The sequence below is a fragment of the Phocoena sinus genome, chromosome 8, assembly GCF_008692025.1.
Source record: "Phocoena sinus isolate mPhoSin1 chromosome 8, mPhoSin1.pri, whole genome shotgun sequence".
Classification (NCBI taxonomy): Eukaryota; Metazoa; Chordata; class Mammalia; order Artiodactyla; family Phocoenidae; genus Phocoena; species Phocoena sinus.
The window spans coordinates 54,954,875-54,981,295 of record NC_045770.1 but is presented as its reverse complement, the minus strand read 5'-3'; the positions used below and the strand labels follow the sequence as shown (position 1 = coordinate 54,981,295).

At 38.5% G+C, this 26,421-nt stretch overlaps 1 protein-coding gene and 1 non-coding gene across 10 annotated transcripts in view; both read right to left on the bottom strand.

The window, feature by feature from the left end:
* Positions 1 to 23,943, bottom strand: part of CLNS1A (chloride nucleotide-sensitive channel 1A) — a 34,897-nt gene extending 10,954 nt beyond the window's left edge. For 2 of the 9 annotated variants that reach the window (XM_032639519.1, XM_032639518.1), the window contains exons 1-6: positions 23,737 to 23,930; positions 18,235 to 18,371; positions 13,815 to 13,916; positions 13,052 to 13,159; positions 11,115 to 11,288; positions 7,403 to 7,492 (exon numbers count right to left, since the gene is read on the bottom strand). In XM_032639519.1, coding sequence (XP_032495410.1) covers positions 7,425 to 7,492; positions 11,115 to 11,288; positions 13,052 to 13,159; positions 13,815 to 13,916; positions 18,235 to 18,371; positions 23,737 to 23,861 — 714 coding nt within the window. In that variant the 5' untranslated portion in view covers positions 23,862 to 23,930 and the 3' untranslated portion in view covers positions 7,403 to 7,424. Of the gene's footprint in view, positions 1 to 4,080; positions 7,493 to 11,114; positions 11,289 to 13,051; positions 13,160 to 13,814; positions 13,917 to 18,234; positions 18,372 to 23,736 lie in introns of those variants that run through there. The other 7 variants (XR_004351025.1, XR_004351026.1, XM_032639516.1 and 4 more) reach the window with 7 other exon arrangements.
* LOC116758865 lies at positions 15,112 to 15,285 on the bottom strand. Its single transcript, XR_004351254.1, has one exon. It is a non-coding gene; the product is annotated as a small nucleolar RNA SNORA23 (small nucleolar RNA).
* Positions 23,944 to 26,421: the final 2,478 nt, after the last annotated feature.

The following is a 26,421-nucleotide window of genomic DNA, read 5'->3' as shown; positions in this document are numbered from 1 at the left end:
TACCCCAGTCCCCTACTTCTCCCCCAAACAACTTTCTTATGCATCATGTATATGCACATGATACGTATAATCCCCATTGTAACCTCCAGCCCCTTTTCTTCTATACAAATATCTCTGTGTCTTGTTTTTTAATCTAATGTATCTTGGAGCTTATTCATTATTGGTACATAGTATCTAAACTTTTTTTTTTTAACATCTTTATTGGAGTATAATTTCTTTACAATGGTGTGAGTTTCTGCTTTATAACAAAGTGAATCAGTTATACATATACATATGTTCCCATATCTCTTCCCTCTAACCAATTCTTTTTAAGGGATACAGTTTTCCACTGTACAGAGGTACTGTAAATAATTGACCCAGGCTTAACTATAGACATTGAGGTTGTTTTCAGTCTTTTACAAATAAAGTTGCAATTAATATCCTTGCGCTTATGACTTTTCCTAATGTGCAAATTTACCTTTTAGATAAATTCCTTTAAGTGAAGTCTCTGGGTCTCTCATGTGCATTTTAAGCTTTGACAAATATCAATAGTACGTCCCTCAGTTTCTATAAAAACCTTTCTTAACTTTAATTATATACAACCCCAATTTATAGTTTTTGTTGTTGTTGTTTCTGTTTGTTTGTTTTTTAAGGTTTGGGGATGCAGTAGACAGCTGTAAATTTTGCAAGCCAGCATCCAAGCATCCTTTCTATTTGGGATAATCCACCACTGTGAGAATCTGGGCAGGGGCAGTGCCCTTCCACTACAGAAGCTAAAAGGGCCAGATAGTCCTGTCTTCTGGCAACACACACAGTGCCAACCAGGACCCTGTGGTGACTCAAAGACACAGAAGCAATTCAATCAGTCTAACACCCAGAGGAATCACAACATCTTATGTAAACCAATCCTAGTTCCTAACCTTTCTCTGAGCCTGGTTTATTTCAGCTTTCATGTCCATTTTGTGAGCTACCAGATAGCCTTTTGTTTGCTTTTTTTTTTTTCCTGCTTAAATTAGCCAGACTTGGATATTTACAACCAGAATTTAGGCTGATAATTTTGGTCATACTTTTATGAACATAAATTGCTACACTACTCTCATATTTGCATTACACGCTGTGAAGGCTTAGACTGCTATATTTTGGGGTAATACATATTTGCTTTTCTTCATAATTCTGTCAGCTGTTTACTGCTGCTATTAATATGCCTGAGGCAACCACCCCTTTTCTCCTTTTCTAGCCTGTTACATACCTAGAAACTAGATGAGCAAGTCCATTGGACCTTGTAGAGCAAGGGTAGAGACCTGCAGTGAAGGCCTGAAGGTCCTTCGAGAAAAATGCATAATTTTATCACATCTGTTTTAATTGCTCAGTGGAAGTTTAAATATCAGGCATCTCAGATGTATTCTAAGAGCTGAGTTAACATTACATTTGTAGCTGCTTCTTTCTGTTATAGAAAGAATTAACTACTATTGGTAATAATTAACATTTATTGCATCATCTTCTAGACAGTTGTTAGTGATTCATACAATCTTCAAAATAATCCAAAAATAAAATCCTAAGAAGAATTCGCCTGTATACACTTTTATTTATTAGCCTTCTCATCCAAGTTATGTATTTCTATTTTATCTTCTTAAAATGGTGCTAAAAACAACAATTCTAAGTTCACTGCTCTCCCCAAAGTTGTCCTGATTTCTCATCTGAAGTTATTAAGTCCCTGACATTAGATATTGATTTTATTTACATAGATAAGAGCAGACAAAGCGAGACGCTAGTGAAAGTATTTTTCAATTGCAGCTTCTTTGTCAAGGGATGGCAATAATTCTATCAGAATCCTCATAAGAGATTTTCTCAGATTTTAATTACTATCTACTAGCCACAGAAGATGGGTACCAGATGAAGATTCACCCATTCTAGAAATACTTTAAAAATATGATTTGTATGACAATTAACTATATAGTGATTCTATCTGAAATCCTGCAGATAAATAAAATTTTATCTAAAATTTCTCTGAACAATGAGTAATCACACTTGTCTTCTAAAAATAAAGGGCTATATACTATGATCATCTGTGCATAATCCCTCATCTTTAACAATACCGGCAAGATCCCAACAAGATCTCAAAATACACAATCAACATTTAAACAAGCCTATCTGAAAAGTATCAATATCTGACGAAGTGACCTGAGGGAGGCAGAAATCCACTGGGATATTTTAATGAATACATTTTTAAACAATAGAACCTAGATCAGACAACCACTAACCCTAGCTATGGGGCGAGAATGTCTATGTCTTTTCTTAAAATTTCCTCTACACCAAGAAGCAGTTCCAGCAACCCTAAAATTAAGTTCAAATAGAATCAAGAAATGTTGGCTTGCTGATCATTATGAATTTTATTTTTAAAAAGTGTGACCTGATCTTTTCTTCTTTCTCTTATTTTCTCAAAGCTATGGGTACACCTGCCTACTATTACAGAATGTTACAGTTGACTCTTTTAAAGTCATTTAGACTTTGAAAGTCTAGTCCTCTCATTTTACAAAGATGAGGAAGTAGGTCCAGAGAGGTTAAATATCTTGTCTGCCAAGTCAGAACTAGATGCTTGGTCTCCTGCATCTTAGCTGACGGCATTATCCACAATACCAGGCTGACCGCAGCAGTGCCTACAGGAAACACAGTGCACAGAATCTCAACATTTTGTTGATATGTTATCAAAGAGCACCTTATGTTTCACTAAAAGTCATGATTACAAGCATGTAAACATGACTTTTAAAAGGAATTCAAATAGAATTGCTAAGATTAGCCCATAAGAATACCCAGACTGCTTACTGAAGAATGGATAAACGTCTAGCATAGAATTATGAGTGCTGCTGAGATTGGCAGCAGAGAAATTTGGGAACTTCCTGTGCTGTCTATTGAAATTTTAACACTGAAAACCCTGCAGTAAAAAGAAAATGTGCTTCCTTTCAGCTGCTGGTAGATGGTAAGGCTGAATGGTATTTGGGAGCACAGGCTTAAAAATCACAGCTCCCTACCTATGTGACCTCAAGCGTTACTTTACCTCTCCCTGTATAACTCAGTTTCCTCATCTCTAAAGTGGGATCATAAAAGCACCTATACCTCATAAGGTGGTTAAGAATATTATATGCATAATGCATGTAAAGAACCCAGAACAGTACAGACAAGGTCTCAGTAAATTTCAGTTCCCATTTCCAAGCGGCCTTTATCTTTGCTTGTTGTAACAAATTCAGTATTTATGAGAGTCTGGTCAGGAAAAAGAATATTCGTTTTTTTCAGTCTACCATGCAAGATGAGGGAAACCAAGTAAAAGTGCTGAAAAGAACACTGCCCTTAGTGGTGACACACTAGTCACTAATTAGGCAAGTAACTGTGAATAGCTTTCCTAACCTATTTTTAAGGTCATGAAGTCCGAGTATAGGGGCTTCCCTGGTGGCGCAGTGGTTGAGAGTCCACCTGCCGATGCAGGGGACACGGGTTCGTGCCCCAGTCCGGGAAGATCCCACATGCCGCGGAGCGGCTGGGCCCGTGAGCCATGGCCGCTGGGCCTGCGCGTCCGGAGTCTGTGCTCCGCAACGGGAGAGGCCACAACAGTGAGAGGCCTGCGTACCGCAAAAAAAAAAAAAAGTCCAAGTATAAACCTGTAATTACAAATCAGTCTGATAACTACCCAGGTGTCTGTGAAAACAGAAAATTGAGAGTTGAAAAGTATGCCCTGAGAAATTACTCCTGATTCAAGTGGAAGCAGAAATCCCTTTGAAATGTGTTATGACCTTGTCCTACTAAACATCTGCCTGAAGCTCTAACTATACATTTTCTTATTTATTTCATGTTCATGTTCTCAACAAAAGTCAAACAAAAATAAGACCAACAAGATTCTCAGTTTTTGCCAACACTAATTTTTTAAGAAATGTTTCTCATTAATGGTTTTAGGCAAGAATGAAAATGGGAGGGAAGTCCAAAAGGGAGGGGATATCTGTATGTGTATGGCCGATTCATTCTGTTATGCAGTGGAGGCTAACACAACATTGTAAAGCAACCATACTCCAATAAAAATGAATTTAAAAAAAAAGGATAAGAGCACAATAATATAGAAAACCTAGATTTATTTGTTAAGCTATTACAAAGACAAAACAATTATCTGAAGTACTTTGAGAACTTCACCCCAATTTCACTTGTTCTTTTACAGAAACTGACCTAAGAGGTTGGGAATGAAAGGATATAACCTAAGAGGTTATAAGAGAACAGACTGGTGAAACATGGTGAAAGGAGCAAAGGCTAGGCAAAAGCACTTGTGTTAGTGGTAGTATGGGTGGCTGAGCTGTTTCTGAAGAGGCTCCCTAGAGTTAATTAATCTGGGTTCCCAATTAGTAAAAAGAAAAAGACCTTTAACCCTGCGGAGACTGTGCATAGGCCAGGATTTATCTGAGATCTCTGTTTTTCTTTTTTTAAGGAGTAAGGGTATTCTTAGGCCCTAAGGTGTATATCTTGTATTCAGCCCCTCTCTTTCCCATGCAGTCTACCTACACCTTCAAGTGCCAGTGCATTTCCACCATGTAGTGCTGCTAGGTTATGAGGATGCATATAGTGAAGGCAGGAATTATAAGCCTACAGAGGGTACACCTAGACACAAAGTTTTGGAGTAAATGATAAACTACAAATACCCTCTTGGTTAAGTTAATTCACCTTTGTTAATAAAGGTCATAGTTTCTTGTGCTGGCGACAACTTGTTGTCTCAGTATAATCTGTCTCAAGAAAGAACTGGTTCAGGTAAGTTTTGGAGAAGGAAAAAGACTTTCATCAATACCCACTCCACAGTGGAAGAGGCACCAAGTTCTCTCCTAAGGTTATGAGCAGAATCTGAAAAACAAAAGGTTTACAGTGTTTATAATAATAATAGCTAATTTATTAAATGCCTAGTCAAGAGTGCCAGGGACTTAGATATATTATATCTCAGTCTTTGCAACAATCCTGCCAGGTATTTACTATCATCCTCATTTTTTGGAAGAGGTAACTGAGAATTAAAGAAGTTATACGCCTGTCCAAAGGCACACAGCTGGTACGTGGTAGAGTTGTGATTCCACTATTCATGTGCCTTCCCCTCCACCCTATCTCATGCATTGAGAGGTCCTAGCTCCATTATCTTGAAATTTTTAATAGTTGCATACACACTCTAATTATTCCTTGTTCACTCCTCAAAAGCAAATGTTATTTTAAATGATTAAAAATTTACAGACATTGTTTGGAATTGAGGTCAATTATCCAGATGAAGAACTTATATAAACTTTATGAATAAAGTATCTCTCTGCTCCAGCTGTAGCACAAAATGAACGGAAAACAAATCATCAGCTCATTAGAAAGTTTGGGCTATTTTACAGTTATTTCACCATAAAATTGCATTACAAAGAATCCTAAGAATTCTCGCCAGGAAAATGCTGTAACGTCCCATTTGTGTAACCATTAGTGACATACCGAATAAGTTTCTCAATCTTATTAGTAGAGCAGTTGGTGTTCTCTGAATAGTCTGTTTTCAAGAAGAAATACGTTAAAGCCAGATCAAAAAATCTGTTTTCCAGTTTCAATAAAAGTTACTGAAAAAATCCACACACTATAAAGAATGTAATAAATAAGAATCTGAGAAATAGGGAAGAAGACTTATATTGGTACTAGAAGATTTCCCATGAAGCAGAATAGTGAAATACTGACATCTGGAACTGTGAGATCTGAAAATTAACGTTAACAGAGCTTCAGCAACGTGAACACATAATTTTAGCTAACTGCAGAAGAGACATTGCTGATTTTAGACTATATGGCTACCAATGACAGAAGTAAATGTTGTGGAAATAAATATTTAAAGAAAGAGATATTAAATCACAGAACTCAAGATTATTTTCTAATAGTTCCACTGGCATCTAAGAGGAAGGCAGAGTTCCATTATCACAATTCATGGTTACTATAAGAAGCGATGTTATATTCACAGTGGCAATAACCTGGAAGGTAAATGGAACTTGAAAAACAAGGGATCTTACAACCTAATTGGATGACTGACAATGGTATAAAACTCAAGCCAAAAAGACATAAATCTTGCCACGTTATTACTATATGCTTTAATAAAACAAAGGACCTGGGTATAAGTACTCAAAGAATGGAAAACAGCTAGTATTCAAGAAAATGCTATAAGGTCAGCAGTAGAAGGACGTTGTAAAGGGGACAGTGGAACAACAATTTAACAATGTAAAAATCTTAACAGCTTTTTTTTTTTTTTTTTGGCCACGCTGTACAGCTTGTGGGATCTTAGTTCCCGGACCAGGGATCAAACCCAGGCCCTCAGCAGTGAAAACACAGAGTCCCAACTGCTGGACTGCCAGGGTATTCCTGATCTTAAGAGTTTTTAAAGGAAGGGCTGCTAATTACTAATCCTAGCTCAGTATGATATAAACTAGCTACATGACCTTCAGCTAGTATTTAACATACAGTTGAGATGCTCAAACTGACAAAGGACAATTTATTTCTCAGAGCAGCATGTAACAAGTAAACAGTCAGGAACAAACTTCAGGCAAAGCTCATGAGAATGTGTCAGAGGAGAGAAAATTGGCAGTGAACTCATGTCCATCAAGAAAAGCAGGAATGAAGCAACTTGGGAAGTGACAACTTTGGGGCAACTGTACGTGGACTTGATATGGTTTGGCAAATCAGCCTTTAACACTGAAGTGCCCAGGACCTTGGTCCTCCATTATATTCAAAACGAGGGAAACTGATACAAGATTATGATTCAAGGCTTTAAACTCAGATTGGAATGACTTCTACTTCCTCCCTCAAATGAAAAGTAGTGAGTTGCAGCAAATCTCTGCTTTGTGTGTTTTTTTTTTTTTTTTTTTTTGCAGTGTTTTTATTTTTTATTTTTTTTTTAAACATCTTTATTGGGGTATAATTGCTTTACAATGGTGTGTTAGTTTCTGCTTTATAACAAAGTGCTTTGTGTTTTTTGATGAGTATGTTAAGGTTTCAAACATCACAAGTGGGAAAAGGTGACTGAGCAGAGCAGGACATGACCTCAGGCTCTGCTGTTCCCACCTGAGCCAACCAGGGAGATCTCTGTTTCTGAACAAATGTCCTTCTCCTGATTCACTGAAGATGGGTATGTCTTATTCTTCCACGTACTCTCAATGCCTAGCATAGTGCTTAGCACGTAATAAGTGCTCAATAAATGTTAACCTGAACATCACCATGTTGGCAGATCTTGATTTCTTAGGGAAAAAACCTACACGATTTTAAATAATTTCAAAAATGAATAACTAACATTTTTCCACAACTGCTAATTTTATGGAGTTCTCCTCAATTATGAAAATAAAAATCAATTATTTCACATGATTTTCATGTTCAGTGACAAGGGAGAAAATAAACTACTCACCCTAAAGCAGCATCAATCATTTTCAGTGATCAACATCTGCATCCTCAAACTGTCCAGCAACTGTTGGTGTAGCATCTACCTCCATCCCATCTGAAGAAAAAATTAACCACTGAGCAACAGTCTACTAAGCACTTCAGATAGGTAAAGATTCAGCTCATAGTTAGACCAGAAGGAAGCTAGTGCCCCCTGCTTGTAGGAGTTGCAGTTTCTTTCTCTTTTGAAAATTAAAAGTACCAAGGAACAAACTGAGAAAGAAAAATGCCACCTGTGGATTTAGGCCAAGTTAAAATTAGTCTATATATTTAACATTTACTTCGCAATTCTCAACCTGAACACTGAAAGAACACTAGGTAGGGACTTTCAAATGCAGTAAGCATCCATTGTTCTCTCTTCACAGAACAGTGCTAGGTGTTTACTGTGTGACTTTTTTTTATGATATGAAGTCCTATCTTCATAAGCTTACAACATAATTCAGGAGAGAAGACTAAATAAGTAGAGCGAGGTTCTTACTTATCTCTTTTTCTTACCTCATTGAAAAAAAATGGAGGGGGGAGGACAAGAAAAAAAAAGGCCCTCTGGAAAGAGTTGCCTAAAGCTGCTTTCTCCACTTCCTCACTTCCCACTCACCCCTCAACTCTTTAGCCCACTACAAACTGGCTTCTGCCTGCAGCCCACTGGCACACCACCACCTTGATATCCAGCAGGGCATGCAAAAACAACACTTATCTAAAATTAACTCATGGGCTTCCCTGGTGGCGCAGTGGTTGAGAGTCCGCCTGCCGATACAGGGGACACGGGTTCGTGCCCCGGTCCGGGAAGATCCCACATGCCGCGGAGCGGCTGGGCCCGTGAGCCATGGCCGCTGAGCCTGCGCGTCCGGAGCCTGTGCTCCGCAACGGGAGAGGCCACAACAGTGAGAGGTCCGCGTAACGCAAAAAAAAAAAAAAAAAATTAACGCATCATCTTTCCACGTAGAAAATGCTTCTCTCTTCAAAGAGTTTTGCAAAAGGATACCTTTTACCTGCCTAACCCAGAAACCCCTACCATGTCTCTAACTTCTGTTGCTTCTCTCTCTTAAATATCTCTCAAATCTGTTGTCTTTTGACAAGCACTGCCACTCCGTAATTTAGGTCACTATCTCTTATCTAATTTAAATCATAAAGTACTTAACAGGGTTTCTCTTCTTTCCTCTAGTATTTCCCTCTGCAATTAATTTTTTGTTATCATAGCCAGAGTCATCTTCTGAAATATTAATCAAACTAAAATTCTTCAATGGTTTCCCAATGATCTACGCGTAAGTTGAAATTCGTTAACACAGCTTTGAAGTTCCTTTAATATACAGCCCAGTTCACTACTCCACTTTATCTGTTGCTATAATAACTACCCTTCACACTCAGGGTTCCAGACATATGAACTTTCAGTTCCCCAAAGCTAAATGGTCTCTTGGACCTTTGCACATGACTGATCCTTTTACCTGCCTCTCTCCCCAAACTGTATGCAATCCCTCTTCACTTGGTTCATTTTTATTCATCTTTAGATTCTGGCTTAAATGTCACTTACTCCCTGAAGTTTGACTCTCTCCCTGACTATCCAAGCTGAGTGACAGGCCCAGTCTCTGATTCCACATTTCCTCAAGTCTCGCCTATATCTCAATGCTGTATCACAATGTACTATAACTACCTAATTAGTTAATTTATTTTTCTCTCCACTAGATTGTCATTGACAGATATAACCGCATCTCTCTTGAGCACTCCTGTATTCTCTGTACCTGGCACTGTAGCTCAACAAACACCTCTTACATAAATAAACACACAAAGCACTGAAATGCCAGCAGTAGAAATTTCACCATGTATATATCTAAACATCACGTTGTACACCTTGAATATATACAATTTTTATTTTAAAAATAAATTAAAAAAAAGAAAATGCACAGGTTAAATAAACAAATAAATGGCAAAAGAGTGATATGGGTACCCAGGACTTTAGAAGATAGAGAATGGTACAGGCTGAAGAAGTTTTATATATAGGCAAGTCTCCATACGCTAATGAGGCTTAGGAATACAAGTCCAAAAATCTCCCTTTAGCAACAAGTGTTTGTGACCTTAAAATCACTTGCTACAAAGCATCAAATAAGGAATTTTACAATTAAAAACAACAAAGAATCTTCAGTGATGAAAGATTTTTCAATGTCCAAGGGTACTCTTCAGTTAATCATTATAATAAAACAATATCTTGAATTCTTTCAGCTAAGAGTTTGGCAGAGCACTAGAAATCACCTGAGCCGTCTCACCCTAAAGCCTGTGTTAGAGGCTCACCACCTAGGGCTTAAAATGGAGAGGAGACATAAGGAAAAACAGTGTGACCCAAAGCCTAAGTTTTTCCAAATTAAATATCCCAGAACTTCAGGACCCCCAGGTCAGAATGCTATGTGCATGGAGATACTGATCACAACATTATGAGAGAAACTTAAATGTACCAATAAAAGAAAAACTATGGTAACCCTCTTTAAGAACATTCTCCATCACTAAAATTAGAAGTATTAAGATTCTGCAGCAACATAAAATACTGAACTGAATACATATAAGATGTAAGAAATGCTCACAACAGTGCCTGGCATATTGTTTTTGCATATTAGTGCATTTAATCCTCTTACCACTTACTAGCTATTTGCCCTCAATCAAGTTATGTGACCTTTCTGTGCCTCAGTTTCTTCATCTGTAAAATGGGGATCATAACAGCATCTACCAGAGGGTTCTTGGAAGGATTCAATGAGCAAATACATATAATGTGCTTAAATCAGGACCTGGCAAATAAGAGCACTATCTAAACATTTTATTGAGGGTAGTAAGAACAAGACTGGAGACAAGTGGGGCGGAGACACAGCTGTCTCTTCAGAGTCAGAGAGAAGAGTTTGAACTTCATATGGTGAGTATCAGACAATCACTGAGGGGACATCCTTATACAGGGAGGACACAGTGTTCTCAGAAGATTAATATGGCACAGTGAGCTGGAGGAAGGAATGACTGAGGCAAAAAATTTACTATTGTAAATCCAGTGTGAGAAGAAAAGGGGCTAGGTTTGAAGGATAGCAGTAATTATAGCAAAGAGATCTGAAAAGTCATTTAAAGGAAAAATCCATAGAATTCAGTATTGGACTGGATAAGGGAAAAAATGGTAAAGGCTGAGTCAAAAGAAATACATAAAGATTCTAACTGAAATAGGACACTTAGAAAAGGGAACCAGTCTAATAGGTAAAATATTTACAAAGCGGCTTACAAATATGAGACAAATGAAACAGTTAAAGCCACTTGTGTAAGGTTCAAATGTCTGTCACTAAAAGAAATCCCAAGTTTCTTGAATGCTGTCTAGCCCTCTTAACCAACTGACTAGTTTTGCCCATAATCATGCAGGGATTCATTTAAAAAATTAAAATGGCAGCATCAGTGTGTGTCTGCACATACACTTACATAGCAAGCAAACAAAAAGACTGGAAAGATATGCAGCAGGAAAGTAACAGATGTCTCTCAATTAGAATTCTACTTGATTTTTCATTTCTTCTTTGCCTGTGCCCATTAAAAATTTTTTGACTATGAACATAGACTGTCTTTGTAGTTAGGGGAAAAAGTTAAAAAAAAATTTTACATAGAATTCCCATTCTATGTAATTCTACGTTTGTTTCCTACGCTATAAAGAGTTAATTCTGTGTACTCACCTTCATAATCTCTTACTGAATCTTCTGTCCGGACTCCAGCCATGTTATACTGGCTGCTCACAGACTGAGAAAGCATTCCTTCTAATCTCTCCAGTGTGGCTTGGCCTTCTGCTGTTAAATGGGATAATCCTTCTTCATAGGTATAAAATGTAGGGATGTCCCCCTGCCCTTGTTCTAAATAAATAAAAAGCTTTTAAGCTACTAAAAAACAATTAGAAAAAAAAAAGATAATCAATAATGCACTTACTGAAGGTAAGCTAAAATGATAAAAGGCTTCCAGGAAAACACTCAACATTCATTTAACATACATATATCAGCCATCTGTTGAAGACAGAGATACAAAGAAAATGTCTCTACTCTCTAGGATGAGGAGGGATTCCAAGACACAACAAGCCAGTAAACAGCAATTCCCAAAGAATCAAATGTCCAGAGACTAGAAGGAAAAGAGGGTGTTCTTAAAGTTAGAGAGTCTTGTATTATCCCAAGGTGGGAATTTTACACGTAAGTGTTTTTTACTGATTAAAATACATGCTCCTTTTAAAATATCAGAAATTCTGAGGACTTCCCTGGTGGTCCAGTGGTTAAGAATCCATCTTGCAATGCAGAGGATGCTGGTTCGATCCCTGGTCGGGGAACTAAGATCCCATATACCGCGGGGTAACTAAGTCCATGCACTGCAACTACTGAGCCTGCACCCCACAACTAGAGAGCCCGCATGCCTCAACTAGAGAGCTCGTGCCCTGCAACTAATGAGCCAGTGCACTCTGGAGCCCGTGTGCCACAACAAGAGAGAAGCCCATGCGCCACAACTAAAGAAAAGCCCACACACCACAACGAAGAGCCTGCACACCACAACTAAGACCCAACGCAGCCAAAAATTTATTAATTAATTAATTTTAAAAAAATCAGAAATTCTGGAAAGTACAGGATTAAAAAAATTAAACTGGGACTTCCCTGGTGGCGCAGTGGTTAAGAATCTGCCTGCTAATGCAGGGGACACGGGTTTGAGCCCTGGTCCGGGAAGATCCCACATGCCGCAGAGCAACTAAGCCTGTGTGCCACAACTACTGAGCCTGTGCTCTAGAGCCCAAGAGCCACAACTACCAAGCCCGCATGCCTAGAGCCGGTGCTCCGCAACAGGAGAAGCCACTGCAATGAGAAGCCCGCGCACCCCAATGAAGACTAGCCCCCACTCGCCGCAACTAGAGAAAGCCCACGTGCAGCAACGAAGACCCGATGCAGCCAAAATAAATAAATTTATTTAAAAAAAAATTTTAATTACCCCCAAATCCCAGCAAAGATGAGAATGTATTTAGATATATAAAGGGAAATCCCAGAAATGAGTGTTCTCAGGCCAGGAAGTGGTACATATGAAGGAAAAGGCTTTAGAGAGCCAAACTTGTATACATGAGACCAGTGGGAAAAAGAAAAGAGAACAGCAGGCACTTCAAGTAACAAGACTCTACACCAAGCTAGTGACTGCACTATGCTCTGGGGAGGTAAAGGGAGATATTCTTAGATCAATCAAGTATGGTTGTGGGAAAAAGAAATTACTTTGGCAATGACATGTTAGATGGAATATGTTAAAGATGTAGATGATACAAGTTCCAAGCAATGGAGAGAGAAGGTTTGTTTTCTGAGAGCAACTTCATCAACTTAAAAGACTCTCCTGACTACCCACTATCCTATCATTTTCCTTCCTTCCATTTATCTCTATCCACTTTCTCCCGAGTAATCTCTATTTTTTGTTCTCAAGCCTTGGAAGCCCACGAAATTTTCTAATTTGCCTGAGACATGAATTGTGCCATTCGCTTTTATTAAAAAACCAAGCTAGACGGATACTTGAGGTATAAAGAACTATAATCCCATATCCTATATAAATAGATGCTTAAAATGAAACACATATACAAACACTTTAAAAAATCCACTTCACTAACCATGAGCTTCCACATCATATTCTTCTCCATCGTAATCATCTGAATCTTCATCCTCAGGATCTGGATGCAAAGCCTGGCATTCACACATTGCAGTGAACATGGCCTCCACTGAACAAGTAAATTAAAAATTCCTAATTAATTTTTTTCTGACCAATGTACAATAAAAATTTAATAAAATAACCATCAGGGCAAATAAATTTAATGAGTAGACAAGAGGTATACTAGGGTCACAACATTTACAAAACCTACCATATTCCAAGGAGAATCAATCTTGAAAAGTGCTTGATAGCAATGGACATGCCACAAAATAATAAGAGTTCATTTCGAAACATTATTGACATCCCTTCATGCCTGGCTGGATTTTTCTAAAAGTAAGTGTCAGTGTCCTGGTCAGACCACTGGCCTCAGGGTGAAGCCCCTCAGCTGGCAGGGCTCTTTCCAGCTATCCTGGCATCTTCCACTCTGGAAATGCCATGAGTCCTCCGTCCTCTATCCAGTGAGATTCACAGTCAACAGCATCAAGTCCATAAAAATAACATATTCCTCCACTCACAAAACATACCAGGCAACACGGCATCTACTGTACTATCACTTCATTCACAATCTTTATATTAATAGTTATCTGGTCCTCAATGATATTACAGATGCTAAAATGAAGAAAAAGCAACAGAACAGAGGTAATGAGGGTGAAGGTAAGTGTGTGAGGGGAGGGATGAGGGAATGCTTCGTACTTAAAGGGAAAAGAACTCCACAGAATACTCACAGGCTGATCTGTCACTAGGCACAAACCTAAATTCAGCAATAGGTTCAATATCATCATCACTGTCTTCCTCTTCTTCATCAGCAACAGATTCTTTTGATTCTTCTAGAAAGGGAATAAAAAAATAGCTTTTTAATGATGTTGTTTATTTGTTTTCAAAAATAGAAGCCTAAAAGAATTTCTTAAAGGATGCTTACTGATATATCTAAATCCTGCAATTTTTTACTTCAAATTATAAGAACATTGTTATTTTAGAGCTAAAAAAGACTGGATAGTCTCTCTGGTCTAGTCACACTGTACTCTGAGTCCTAGGGATTCCAAGCCCCAACGTCATGGTGGGGGTGAGGAAACCTGTACAGTCAGGCCTCTATCAAGTAGAGTTCCATTGTCATGTCTGTTTCTTTCACCTTGAAACAAGGGGTTCAGCAGCAGTTTGTAAACCACTGATGTGATTCATCACCAACAATTTACAGATGAGAAAACTAAGGCCCATGAAAGTTAGCTGACCCAAAAGATAAATTAACAAAGTCTGTTGGCAAGAAAAAAATACAAATGTTCAATAAAGAGAACTAGCACATGCTGCTGGTGGAAGTAGAAATTGCTAAAACCATTCCAGACATGCGTTTATCCTACTACCCAGAAATTCCTCATTTAAGTACATATTATGTACACAAGGAGTTTGTATGTGAATGTTTACTGAACTACTATATGTACTATAGAAAACATAAAAAATGTGAATTAAAAAAAGGAAATAGATGTATTGTAACCTGGCCATACTATGTTTGAGAGATAGCAGCTGAAAATGAATAAATGTGATTTATATGTACCAAAATGAAGAGATTTTAAAATATAAGTGAGTGAAAGAGCTCATTGCAGAATATATATAATACCACTTACATTAAAATTTTAAACACAAAAGAGAACCATTATAGTGCTTATGGGTATATACATATTCAGTAAAAATCTAAAAGCATAGACAAGAAGGACACACACCATCTTTAAGGTGAACTCTGGAGACAGAGTTAGGAACGAAATGGGGAGGGATACAAAAAAGATTTCCGTAGTATTAATATAGTTTTATTTCTTTTAGACTAGAGTAATTATGAAAAATGTTAGAATTTACACTGGACATTAAAAAATGGAAATTTTTTATTATTCTGTACTTTTCAATGTTTGAATTACTTCATAATAATAATTTTTTTTAAATGGTCAATAAAACACTTAAAAAGACCCCAAAACCACCAAAACATGTTCAACCAATCATCTTAAAAATGTAACTTTTGGGGCTTCCCTGGTGGCGCAGTGGTTAGGAGTCCGCCTAACGATGCAGGGGACATGGGTTCGTGCCCCAGTCCAGGAAGATCCCACGTGTGTGTGTGTGTGTGTGTGTGTGTGTGTGTGTGTGTGTGTGTATATATATATACACACACACACACACACACACACATAGATATATACACACACACATATATATATATATATATATATAAAACTTTTGTTTAGCATATTACAGTTACCATTTTGAAAAAATGTTAATTCTCCATATAGATGAAGATAAGGTAGAGAGGTATTGAAAGCATAAACTTTCTGGAAAGCAACTTGACAATATATGTTAAGAGCTTTAAAAATATTTACCTTTAATGTAGCAATTCTACTCATAGGAATCAATAATAAGGGGGTATCTGCTAAATTTTTTTTACCTTTTATAAGTCATACAAGTTCACTGCAGAATAATGAAAAAATACAGATAAGCAAAAAAGGAAAAAAATTTCAGTGGCCACTGTTAGCAGTTTTAAATAGCAGATTTAATAGGATGTTTTCTGTCCTGTTTCTAATGTTATTAAATTGTCAAATATAATAGAGGTGTCTTCTGTAAAAAGTAAAATACAAAAATATTGGAGAGTTCCAAACAATTCTAAGTAGTTGAATACATTATGGTACTACCAAACTTTTTCAATGCATTTAAAAAACCAGAATAGTATCATACTGTAATTATTATTCTATAACTGAATGGATATCACTTTTCAAATTATAAAAGTAACTCAGACCCAGCAATCCCACTCCTGGGCATATACCCAGAGAAAGCTGTAACACAAAGAGATACATGCACCCCAGTGTTCACTGCAGCACTATTTACAATAGCCAGGACACAGAAGCAACCTAAATGTCTATTGACAGAGGAATGGATAAAGAAGATGTGGTACATGTATACAATGGAATATTACTCAGCCATAAAAAGGAACAAAATAGTGCCATTTGCAGAGACATGGATAGACCGAGAGACTGTCATACAGAGTGAAATAAGTCAGAAAGAGAAAAACAAATATCGTATAATATCACTTGTATGTGGAATCTAGAAAAATGGTACAGATGAACTTATTTGCAAAGCAGAAATAGAGACAGATGTAAAGAACAAACTTACAGATACCAAGGGCGGAGGGGGAGTAGGATGAACTGGGAGATTGGGATTGACATATATATACATTACTATATACAAAATAGATAACTAATGAGAACCTACTGTATAGCACAGGGAACTGTACCCAGTGCTCTGTGGTGACCTAAATGGGAAGGAAAACTAAAAAAGAGGGGATATTATGTATACATATAACTGATTCACTTTGCTGTTACAGCAGAAACTAACACAACATTTTAAAGCAACTATACTCCAATAAAAATTAAAAAAAAAAAAGTAATTCATGCTGGTATAAATATAAGTAAAAGAGTCAAGACGGATTCAAAGGAAAAAGTCCCTACCCTCTAGTCCTCTCCCTAGAAATAACTACTACTAATTAACACCTTCTTTTATCTGCAGGAACCTATCTTAAGGCAGTAAACAGAAATGTAATATAGCATTTTTACAATTAGGAAAAGAAAATACTACCATGACAAACACTCATCATCTCATGCTAGATCATAGTAGTGTGTGCCATACTCTGTCTCCTTAAAACTTTCTAAATTTTCAAAAATGGGAATGTATTTTTAGTCATTTTAAAAATAATCTAATGTTCTCAACAATAAGCTGATGGTCCACTTTAGAGGTTAATGGAGGTAAGCCAAAGAGAAAAAAAAAGTCTGGATCAGGACCAGAGGAACAAACGCTGGGAAAATAGGATCCACACCTGTATAACAATATAAATGTTCATCTTATATCTGAAACCCTATTAAAATCTCAAATTGAAGGAGCAATAGCTCAATAGGCAAATTCATGGGATTGTCTCTTATGTGCTATTTCAAAGAAAAGCAACCCACTATTTTAAAAGAAAAAGTTTACTAAAGATGTGACAATTGTCTTTTCAACCCCTAAGTTCATTTCTACAGAAGATGAACATATTAAACTAACACAATATACTATATAAACTTCTTATTTAGTTATACTTACAAAAGTCAAGCACAAGATTCTATTTCGTGCCTAACCTGTTTCTCATTCAGAATTCTTACAACTTATTGTGGACAGCCTAAAAAAATGGATTTTTAAAATCTTTCTTGCTTCTTCTTTCATCAACTACACTAGATTTTTATGAATCTTTGTATTTTATCCAAGACTTGGGAATCCTGTACCCTAGGGTTTCTCAACCTTGGCACTACTGACATTAGGACTGGTTAATTCTTTGTTGTGGGAGCCTGTCCTATGCACTGTAGGATGCTTAGTACCATTCCTGGCCTCTAACTAGATGCCAGTAGCACTCCTCTCCACCTCTAGTCATGACAATCAAAATGTCATTGCCAAATATGGGGGGAGGGCAACATGTCCACCACTGAGAACCATTTCTGTAACAAAACAAAACAAAACATGTTCTATCCTAAACTCTTAGAAGCAAAGTACACTGATCCAAGCCTCTAAGGGTGCCAAATATAAATGTCTTTACAAAGAGAAAGAATAAACAGTTAAACTCAAGAGGAAAAACTAGAAATACAAACGCACAATAGCTAAATAATTCTAAGTGCAAGTATATGGAAAATACAAGGCAGTGCCCATGGGCTTCCCTGGTGGCACAGTGGATAAGAATCTGCCTGCCAACGCAGGGGACATGGGTACGATCCCTGGTCCGGGAAGATCCACATGCCGCGGAACAACTAAGCCCGTGTGCCACAAATACTGGGCCTGCGCACCTAGAGCCCGTGCTCCGCAACAAGAGAAGCCACTGCAATGAGAAGCCCACGCACCACAGCAAAGAGTAGGCCCCGCTAGCCGCAACTAGAGGAAGCCCATGTGCAGCAACAAAGGCCCAACACAGTCAAAAATAAATAAATAAATATTTTTTTAAAAAGGCCAAACTATTTTACTGTGCTGAAATTTTGCTTAAGAAAGCATTATCCAAAATAAGTCAATTGATTATTACATTGATTATGACCAGAGACTGCTTTTTGAAATATAATATACTACCAAAGGAAGCTCAAGGTTAAATAATACCATACATACCTCCAAATTTGGCATTCACCATAACATACAAATGCTCTCGTGGATAGGCATTTAGGTCCCTGGACACCGCATGCAAACTAATGGTGGGGTATTCCAGTGAGAATCCTAATCCAGAGCCATCTAACCAAGACAGGCGGCTGAAAAACATGTTTTAAGTAGATTATTTTCAGAACTTAAATCCTAATTTAATGTCCTAACGTTTATAAAAGTTCAGCTTGGACACTTTTATACATGTGAATAAATTCAAACATACTGTTTAGAAATATTCCTAAAATAAGAAAACTCAACAGCAGGAACTGAATTTCTTTAAGACCAATTCTGTTATTTTCCTCTATTCAAACAGATTTGAAATGCAGTTTTTCTTAAGTCACAGAAAAGTGACTGTGTGTTTCTATGCCTTTTTATGCTTGTTCGTATTTGGAATGTCTTCAGGCACCTTTTTTGCTTTGGCAAATCCTCTTCATCTGAGTAAGTGTCAGCCTCTCCAAGAGCCCTCCCTACAATTATTCCAATCCATAATGATCTCTTCTTTTTCTAAACTGTACTTATGCTCAGTAATATACTATTGAGCACCTAACTCCGTGGTAAAGAATCTTATATGTACCCTGACAGAACGTGAGCTACTCGACAAAACTTGTCATATTCCTTTATTTAACATTCTTCAAAACCACTACCATAGTGCTTAGCATGTAAGTATGCAATAAATACCTAGGAATCACTAATTTCTTCACTAATCCTACATTAAATGATATACACATGAAATGGCTGTAATCATACCACAAGCTGGAAAATAATCATCACATTGAAAGGCAGACTTTATGAAGCCTTTCATTTATTCTGCAGCTTTAACAGAAAGCCACAAATAAGCAACATCTAGTCTTCCCTCAAAAGTGGTCTAATGCAAATATTTTATTGGTATAACAAAGGAAATATATCAAGAAAATCTGTACGTTGAGTTTTGAGCAAGGACTGGCTAATTTTTTGGTAATACTTCACCACTTAGCAGGAAAAAAAGTAGGAAAAAGATGCTTAAGAAACCACAAAAAAAATGTTAATGCAACATAGTGGTTGCACAGGGCTGGAGGAAAATAGAAAGTGACTGCTAATGGGTGTCAGTTTTTGCAGGGGGAATGAAAATATTCTAAAATTGATTGTGTTGGAAATTCCCTGGTGGTCCTGTGGTTAGGACTCGTCACTTTCACTGCCAGGGCCCGGTTCAACCCCTGGTTGGGGAACTAAGATCCCACAAGCTGCGTGGCGTTGCCAAAAAAAATTAATTAATTAAAAATTAAAAATAAATAAAATTGTGTTGATGACTGCACAACTCTGTAAATAGATTAAAAAACATTTAATTGTATACTTCAAATACATGGATTGCATGCTATGTAAATTATCTCAATGAAGCTTTTCTTTTAAAAAGAGGTTAACGCAATAAAACCCCCATATCTTTCTATTTTCTATACAACTCTAACAAGCCTGGTGGTCTTATTTCTAATGAAGCAAAAACAAATACAATAGTAGAACCTAGGACTCCCTTGTGCAGGAACAATGACAGTACAGCAGTTTGAGAGCATCCACATCCGATGTTAGGCAAGGTTGAACTTTATACCTTAGTCCCTAAAGGAAATCAACGTCTAATAGCACAAGTGTGTAACACTTGACCCTCATTTATCAAAAGCAAAGGCAGAATTAGATTGTGGTAAAATTGTACAACTCTGTAAATACACTAAAACATAAGGAACTGTACACTAAAAAAAGGAAAAGCGAAAAAATATGCACTGTCATTTAGAAAGACTTCCATTCGACATGCTTATTAAAAAAAGAGAAAAAGAAAACCTGGGAAGCTTAAAGTGATAAATCTTAAGATGCTTAAAGTGGTAAAAGCTCTACAAATGATTTTCCAGAATGACTCATCCCACTGGGTCCAAAGAAATAGATTTTATTATTGTAATTGGATTGTGTGTGTTCTACGGGCCTTTCCTCCACTGCTTTCCTCTTAATGGGGAGAAGAAATAGTGCTCATGTATCACAGAAATATTGCCAGTCCCTTACTAAAACTGTATTACTTTAAGCAAATAAACTCCTTTTTCTCAGCTCAATAACCCCCTGGCATTAGCACAAGTCAGAAAGGAGTATTCCAAATTTCGGTGTCCAAAATGATTTGAAATACCAAAGCCACAAAACTTTCTTTAGTGACTCAATTAGGAGATGGAAAAACTGAAATACAAGCATAGATTCAGTGCCTATAAATTATGGCTTTCACTTTAAAAAGCACATAATAATTACTCTGTAGTTCCTTACTGCAGGCAGAACACAAATGCTACCTCACCACAGCATTTCCTATGGAACTCTCATAATCTTATACAGGAACATGGATTATGTACTATACAGAAGAAAGTTTCAGTTAAAAGCAACGCTCACTCTGATTACTAAGTTTTCATTTTTATTTATTCTCTTTTCATATATTCTAGAAGAAAATCCCTCAAAACCAAAATATCTAACTATACCTAGTCCCAAAGAAACCACGAGTCACATAAGGGAAAATCAAGAATTAGGAAGCCAGTACTGGTGGCGCAGTGGTTGAGAGTCCGCCTGCCGATACAGGGGACACAGGTTCGTGCCCCGGTCCGGGAAGATCCCACATGCCGCGGAGCGGCTGGGCCCGTGAGCCATGGCCGCTGAGCCTGCGCGTCCGGAGCCTGTGCTCCGCAACGGGAGCAACGGGAGAGGCCACAACAGTGAGAGGCCTGCGTACCGCCAAAAAAAAAAAAAAAAAAAAAAAGAATTAGGAAGCCAGTAAAGGTGCAGAGGAATATTTTGCTAACCTCCAATGCTTTTGCAGAAGAATATCACTGTACTTTATTCCTGGCATGGGGAGAAAAACAGGACAGAAAGGTAAGAGAGGTCTTGAATTTGGGCTGGCTTAATTATTTGGTTTTAAATTAATTTTGGAATAAGATATAAAAAGAGCATAATTTATAAGTTTAAGATACCTATTTTTAATTTAAATATTTTATTTCACTTGTTTCAAATGATCTATTTTGAATGATTCATGCCTCTGTTCCCTTATTTGGAAAAAAGTCAACTTTCTATGAAAACTAAGCTTTGAAAATAAGCCCAAGAGTTCTAAATCTCTCAATACACATCTGAAAAACTACCTAAAACCAAATCAGACCCTGTTCCTCTTTGCCTAAAATCCTAAAATAGTTTCCCCAAAACCTTTGGGCTATAAGCTAAGCTCATGAACATGACTCCCTCCTTCTCCAGCTTTATTATGTTTCCACTCTTTCTCCCTCGGTCCATCAGATGAAGAACTGCTGAACTGTGTGTGTGCATGTGTGCATACAGATGTATACCCTGGCACACACAATACTGTTTCTCACCATTGCCTCTGAACATCCTGTTTCTTCTAATTAGAATGTTTCCTCCTAGCCCCACCTCATTCCCCTGACTGTTAATCCTCATTTGTCACATCCTCTAGGAAGCCTTCCCAGTTTGTTGAGATCTTGAGTCTATCAAGAATTGGAAATGCTAGGTGGGAAAGAACAAAAAGGGAAAGAGACCAAGGAGGTAACGCTAACAATCAGTAGAGGGATGAACAACAGTGTCCAAGGTACTGGTAATATTCTATTCTTAACCTGGAGGTGTTATGCAGGTGTTAGTTTAATTATAATTCCTTAAACCATATATTTATAATTTATATTCTTTTTGTATGCATATTTTATAAAAATAGTTTCTTAAAGAAAAAGGTTTGTTAGTGAAAGGTTGAAATAAGTAAATTTTTTAAACAGATAAGAGCTAAAAAGGAGTTTGTACTTCCTCAGTGTGATAAGTGTATTGTGGTTATACAAGAGAATGTTCTTATACTTAGATTTTTGCTCAAGTATTTACATGTGAAGTGATGACGTGTGTGCAACTCTCAAAAAGCTCAGAAAAAAAAGAGAAAGAGGTAAATGTGGCAAAATGTTAACAACTGATGGATCTTTGCAAAGGAGCCATGGGTATTAATTAACAACGCTTGCAACTTTTCTTTAGGTTTGAAAATTTTCCAAATGGAAAGACAAGTATAGGACCTTCCCATAACAGGATTTATATCATAGAAGAGCGAATACACAGAGAAGCCATGGAGAAAAAGGGGATTGAGTAGGGGCTAGGAACATATCTGTGTTCCACTTTCCACCCCGTAAAAGAAACTGCTCTTCCAAGATCACTGAAAGTCTCCTTGTCAATACCCAATAGGTGCTTTTCAGATATGATTTTATGTGACTGCTCCTCTCACTTTTCTCAAGTCTATTCTTCTATAACCTACCTCTTAGTGTAGATGTGTCCCCAGGGTTCTACCCTTGGTCCTCTTCTCTTCTTGGGTATCTAATCTATCCATCTTTAACACCACTCTCCCAAGAAACATGCTCATATGTGCAACTAATCCACACATATACAGACCAAACTCATTCCCCAAACTTGCTTTCCCTCCCATCCATATTTCCTATCTCAGTGACTGGCCAAAAGCGTAAGCTTTGCTCAGTGACTAGATTTCCTTCTAAACCAAGGGTTCTTTACATCTTTTTGTGCCCTCTGTGGTAGTCAGAATTTTGGGCCCCATGACTCCAATTTCCCCTGGTGTCAAACCTGTGAATGTGTTATGTTACAAGGCAAAAGGGACTTTGTGTATGTAATTCAGGTTACTAATCAGTTGACAATAAAATAGAGAGATTATCCTGGATTATCTGTGTGGGTCCAATATAATCATGTGACCTCTTAGAAGCAGAGAATTTTCTCTGGATGTAGACAAAACTGATGCAGAAGTCAGAGAGATGTGAAGGACAGAAGGATTCAATGTGTCACTGTTGGCCTGAAGATGAATGGAACCGTGTATCATGGAAATGGGAACCTCTATTCTACAATCTCAACATTTAAGACAAGTCTATCTAACTGTGAAAGTACAAAGTGCCCCAGGTACCCAAATAAAAGAGCAATTCCTTCTAGGAATGAAAATGAGAGTCAGGTCCCTCTGGATATAACCCCAACCTGCGTGGCGTTTAAGGTGTTCCTCTCCCCACCCATACCTACAGAAGAAAACCTACACGCCTTAACCAAATTTTAAAAATACTGAACAATCTGCTCTAAACCTACATATCCTGCTCAGGGTAACACCTCCCGCTCCTGTTCATCGAGAAGGCAGGCACACTGATGACTCTAACTCAGGGCCTGGAAACTCAAAACCTTAAAATGAGACCTTGAATAAAGAGCAACACTCCACCAGACCTCCGGTAAACAGGCGGGTAAAAAGCATAATGAATGAGGAGAAAAAAGGCTCCGAACAAACGACACTGGAACAGTCAAATCTTACCCCCAGCAGAGGCACCCCCAAGGGAACGCGGAGCACGCGCTCCCCCGCCCCGCAGCCCCAGAGGTCTTGGTGTCGCTCCGCTCCTCCGCACCGCCCGCGCCCTGGGGGAAGGAGGTGCGCAGGAAGCCAGCACTCGGGACCAGAGACCCTACCTCTCAGCGATATAAAGCGTGCCGGTGCCGAAGCTTTTCCCGTTTAGCACGGCCTCAGTATCTGGCTGCTGCTGCCGGAGCCCCTCAGCCGACCCAGGCGGCGGGAAACTTTTGAGAAAGCTCATTGCAACAAGGAGCGCAGAGAAACGAGTCAGCAGCGAACTAAAGAACAGCACTCTAGCCTCGCCGCGTCCCGCCCCGGAAGCGGTAGCAATTACTCAGGAAGAGCAAAGTCTTTGCCCCGGAAATTCCAGCGCCAAATACCATAGAAATGAGACGTTCTAGGACAAACTCTCGGAGGCCTGAGAGGACCGAGTTTGTCACGTGACTCCTTTTCCTCTCTCCCTCCCATTTCTGAGGCTTCAGGCTTGTAATAACGGACTCCTCTCTCCGACCTCCTACCTCAGGGTCTTCACAGCAACCCTGTGAGAGAGGAAGCACCACAAATAATAAATTACTTTTTCTGCAGAAGGGGAAACGGGACCGTGAGACAGGGAGTCCTTGCCTGAGGTTGCCTAGGAAGTAGAGAGACCACACTGATTTACAGGTCGGAGGTCTCCTAACTGGGTTCTACCCTTCTCACCTGCGCCCGCCTCATCTAGGCCTGTTCACGTCTCAACAGCCACGCCCCAGACATCAGTCTAGGTCCTAAGGCCGGCCTAGTGCACGAGCCACATATCCCCTGGTCTCAGACGGGCAAACGAGCGCAAAGAGGTAATTAATTCTAGGTGAAGAGCTAGTTATGTCAGTAAGCAGATGGGGCGCTGAAGGGAAAAGAATTAATCCACTAGATTTGGAATTTTTTGCTTTATTTCTTCGTTAGGCGCCGAAGAGCAAAGTAATAAGAGCAATAAAAACTTCTAAAATAATCTTAATAGTAGCTAATGGTAACTGGGTGTTATGTGTCAGGCACTGTTCTAAGCACTTTACCCTTATTATTTCTTCATTTCCTCTTAGTGACAGCGATGTGGCAAAGATGGAGTTGAAAGAAGGCGAACTAGTGGAAAGTATGTACCAGGAATAGATAGATCTGAGATCCTGAGGCTTCCTTACTGACATGCGGACACATGGTGGCTGTCAGCTAGGCCCTCTGTGGGAACTATCAGCTGAAACACATTTACAAAGCCTCTCCCTGTGGCCTGAGCTTCCTCACAGCACAGCAGCTGGGTTTCGAAGTTGAGTATCCCAAGAAATAGACTGATAGAAGCTGCATGGCCTCTTCTCACTTAGCCTTGGAAGTTACAGAGTGTAACCACAGGTAGGATATGCTGGATTTTTCATCTTTTTTTTTTTTTAATGAGCTCTGTAGTACTATATATGACTTGAAATGCTTGCATCCCTGTCTAAACATCTTGACTGCAGGTTTGGGACAGACTTTGAGGCAGAGGCACCCAACCGAACTGTGCCCAGATTAATGACCAACAGAAACTGTGAGATAATAGCTGCTGGGTTTTTGTTTGGTTTGGTTTGGTTTTTTATTGACCGCACCACGTGGCATTTGGAATCTTAGTTCCCTGACCAGGTATCTAACACGAGCCACCTGCAGTGGAAGTACAGATTCTTAACCACTGGGCCATCAGAGAAGTCCCAAATAGCTGTTGTTTTAAGTTACTGAGTTTTGGGGTAAACACAGCAACAGATAATTAATACACTAACTATAGAGAAGAGAAAGAGAAAGAACCTTGAACAGTATTAGCCACTGTGCTGCTCCTTAAACACTTGACTTGGCAAGCTTATCCATGCCCATTATTTGAATTACCCTGTGTGACTGATTCCCAAATCTATATCTCCATCCCAGAATTGTCTCATGAACTACAGACATTTACACCCTACAGCCTACTAGACGTCTCCACTTGGAAGTTCCACGGGCACCTGTCATTCAACTTATCAAAAACTGAACTTATAAAGTATGGACTTTGGGTGATGATGTGTCAATGTAGGTTCATCAGTTGTAACAAATGTACCACTCTGGTAGAGGATGTAGATAATGGGGGAGGCTATCATGAGTGGGAGGGAGGTATATGGGAATCTCTGTACCATCCCCTCAAACTTGTCGTGAACCTACAACTGCTCTAAAAGAATAAAGTCTTAATGAAAAATGTTGCATTTACGGGAGTTCCCTGGTAGCCTAGTGGTTAGGATTCCGGGCTTTCACTGCTGTGGCCCGGGTTCAATCCCTGGTTGGGTTACTAATATTCTGCAAGCAAAAAAAGAAAAAAGTTGAATTTACAATCTTCTCAATTCTGTTATTTCTTCAATGTCCTGTTTTATGAAAAAATACCACCTTCCATTTAGTTGCTCAGGTTAGAAACCTCGGACTCAGCCTTATTTCCTTCCTCTCTTTCACTCTTCATATCCAGTAATAATAACAATTATTATTATTATTTTAACAAGAAAATAGCAACTAACACTTACGGAGGGCTATGTGCTAGGTACTAACTGTTTTAGGCACTTAGTATGTATCAACTCATTTAATCTTCACAGCAACCCTAGGAAATAAATGCTGTCATTATTCCTATTTTACAAATAAGAAAACAAGTAAGAAGGTTGAAGTAACTTGTCCAAGGTCCATAGCCACCAAGTGGCAGAATATGATTTAGAACCTAAGCTGCTGGGCAGCACAGCGTACACCCTTCAACCACTACATTCTAATGCCTCCAATCAACCAAGTCCTGTCATTTCTTA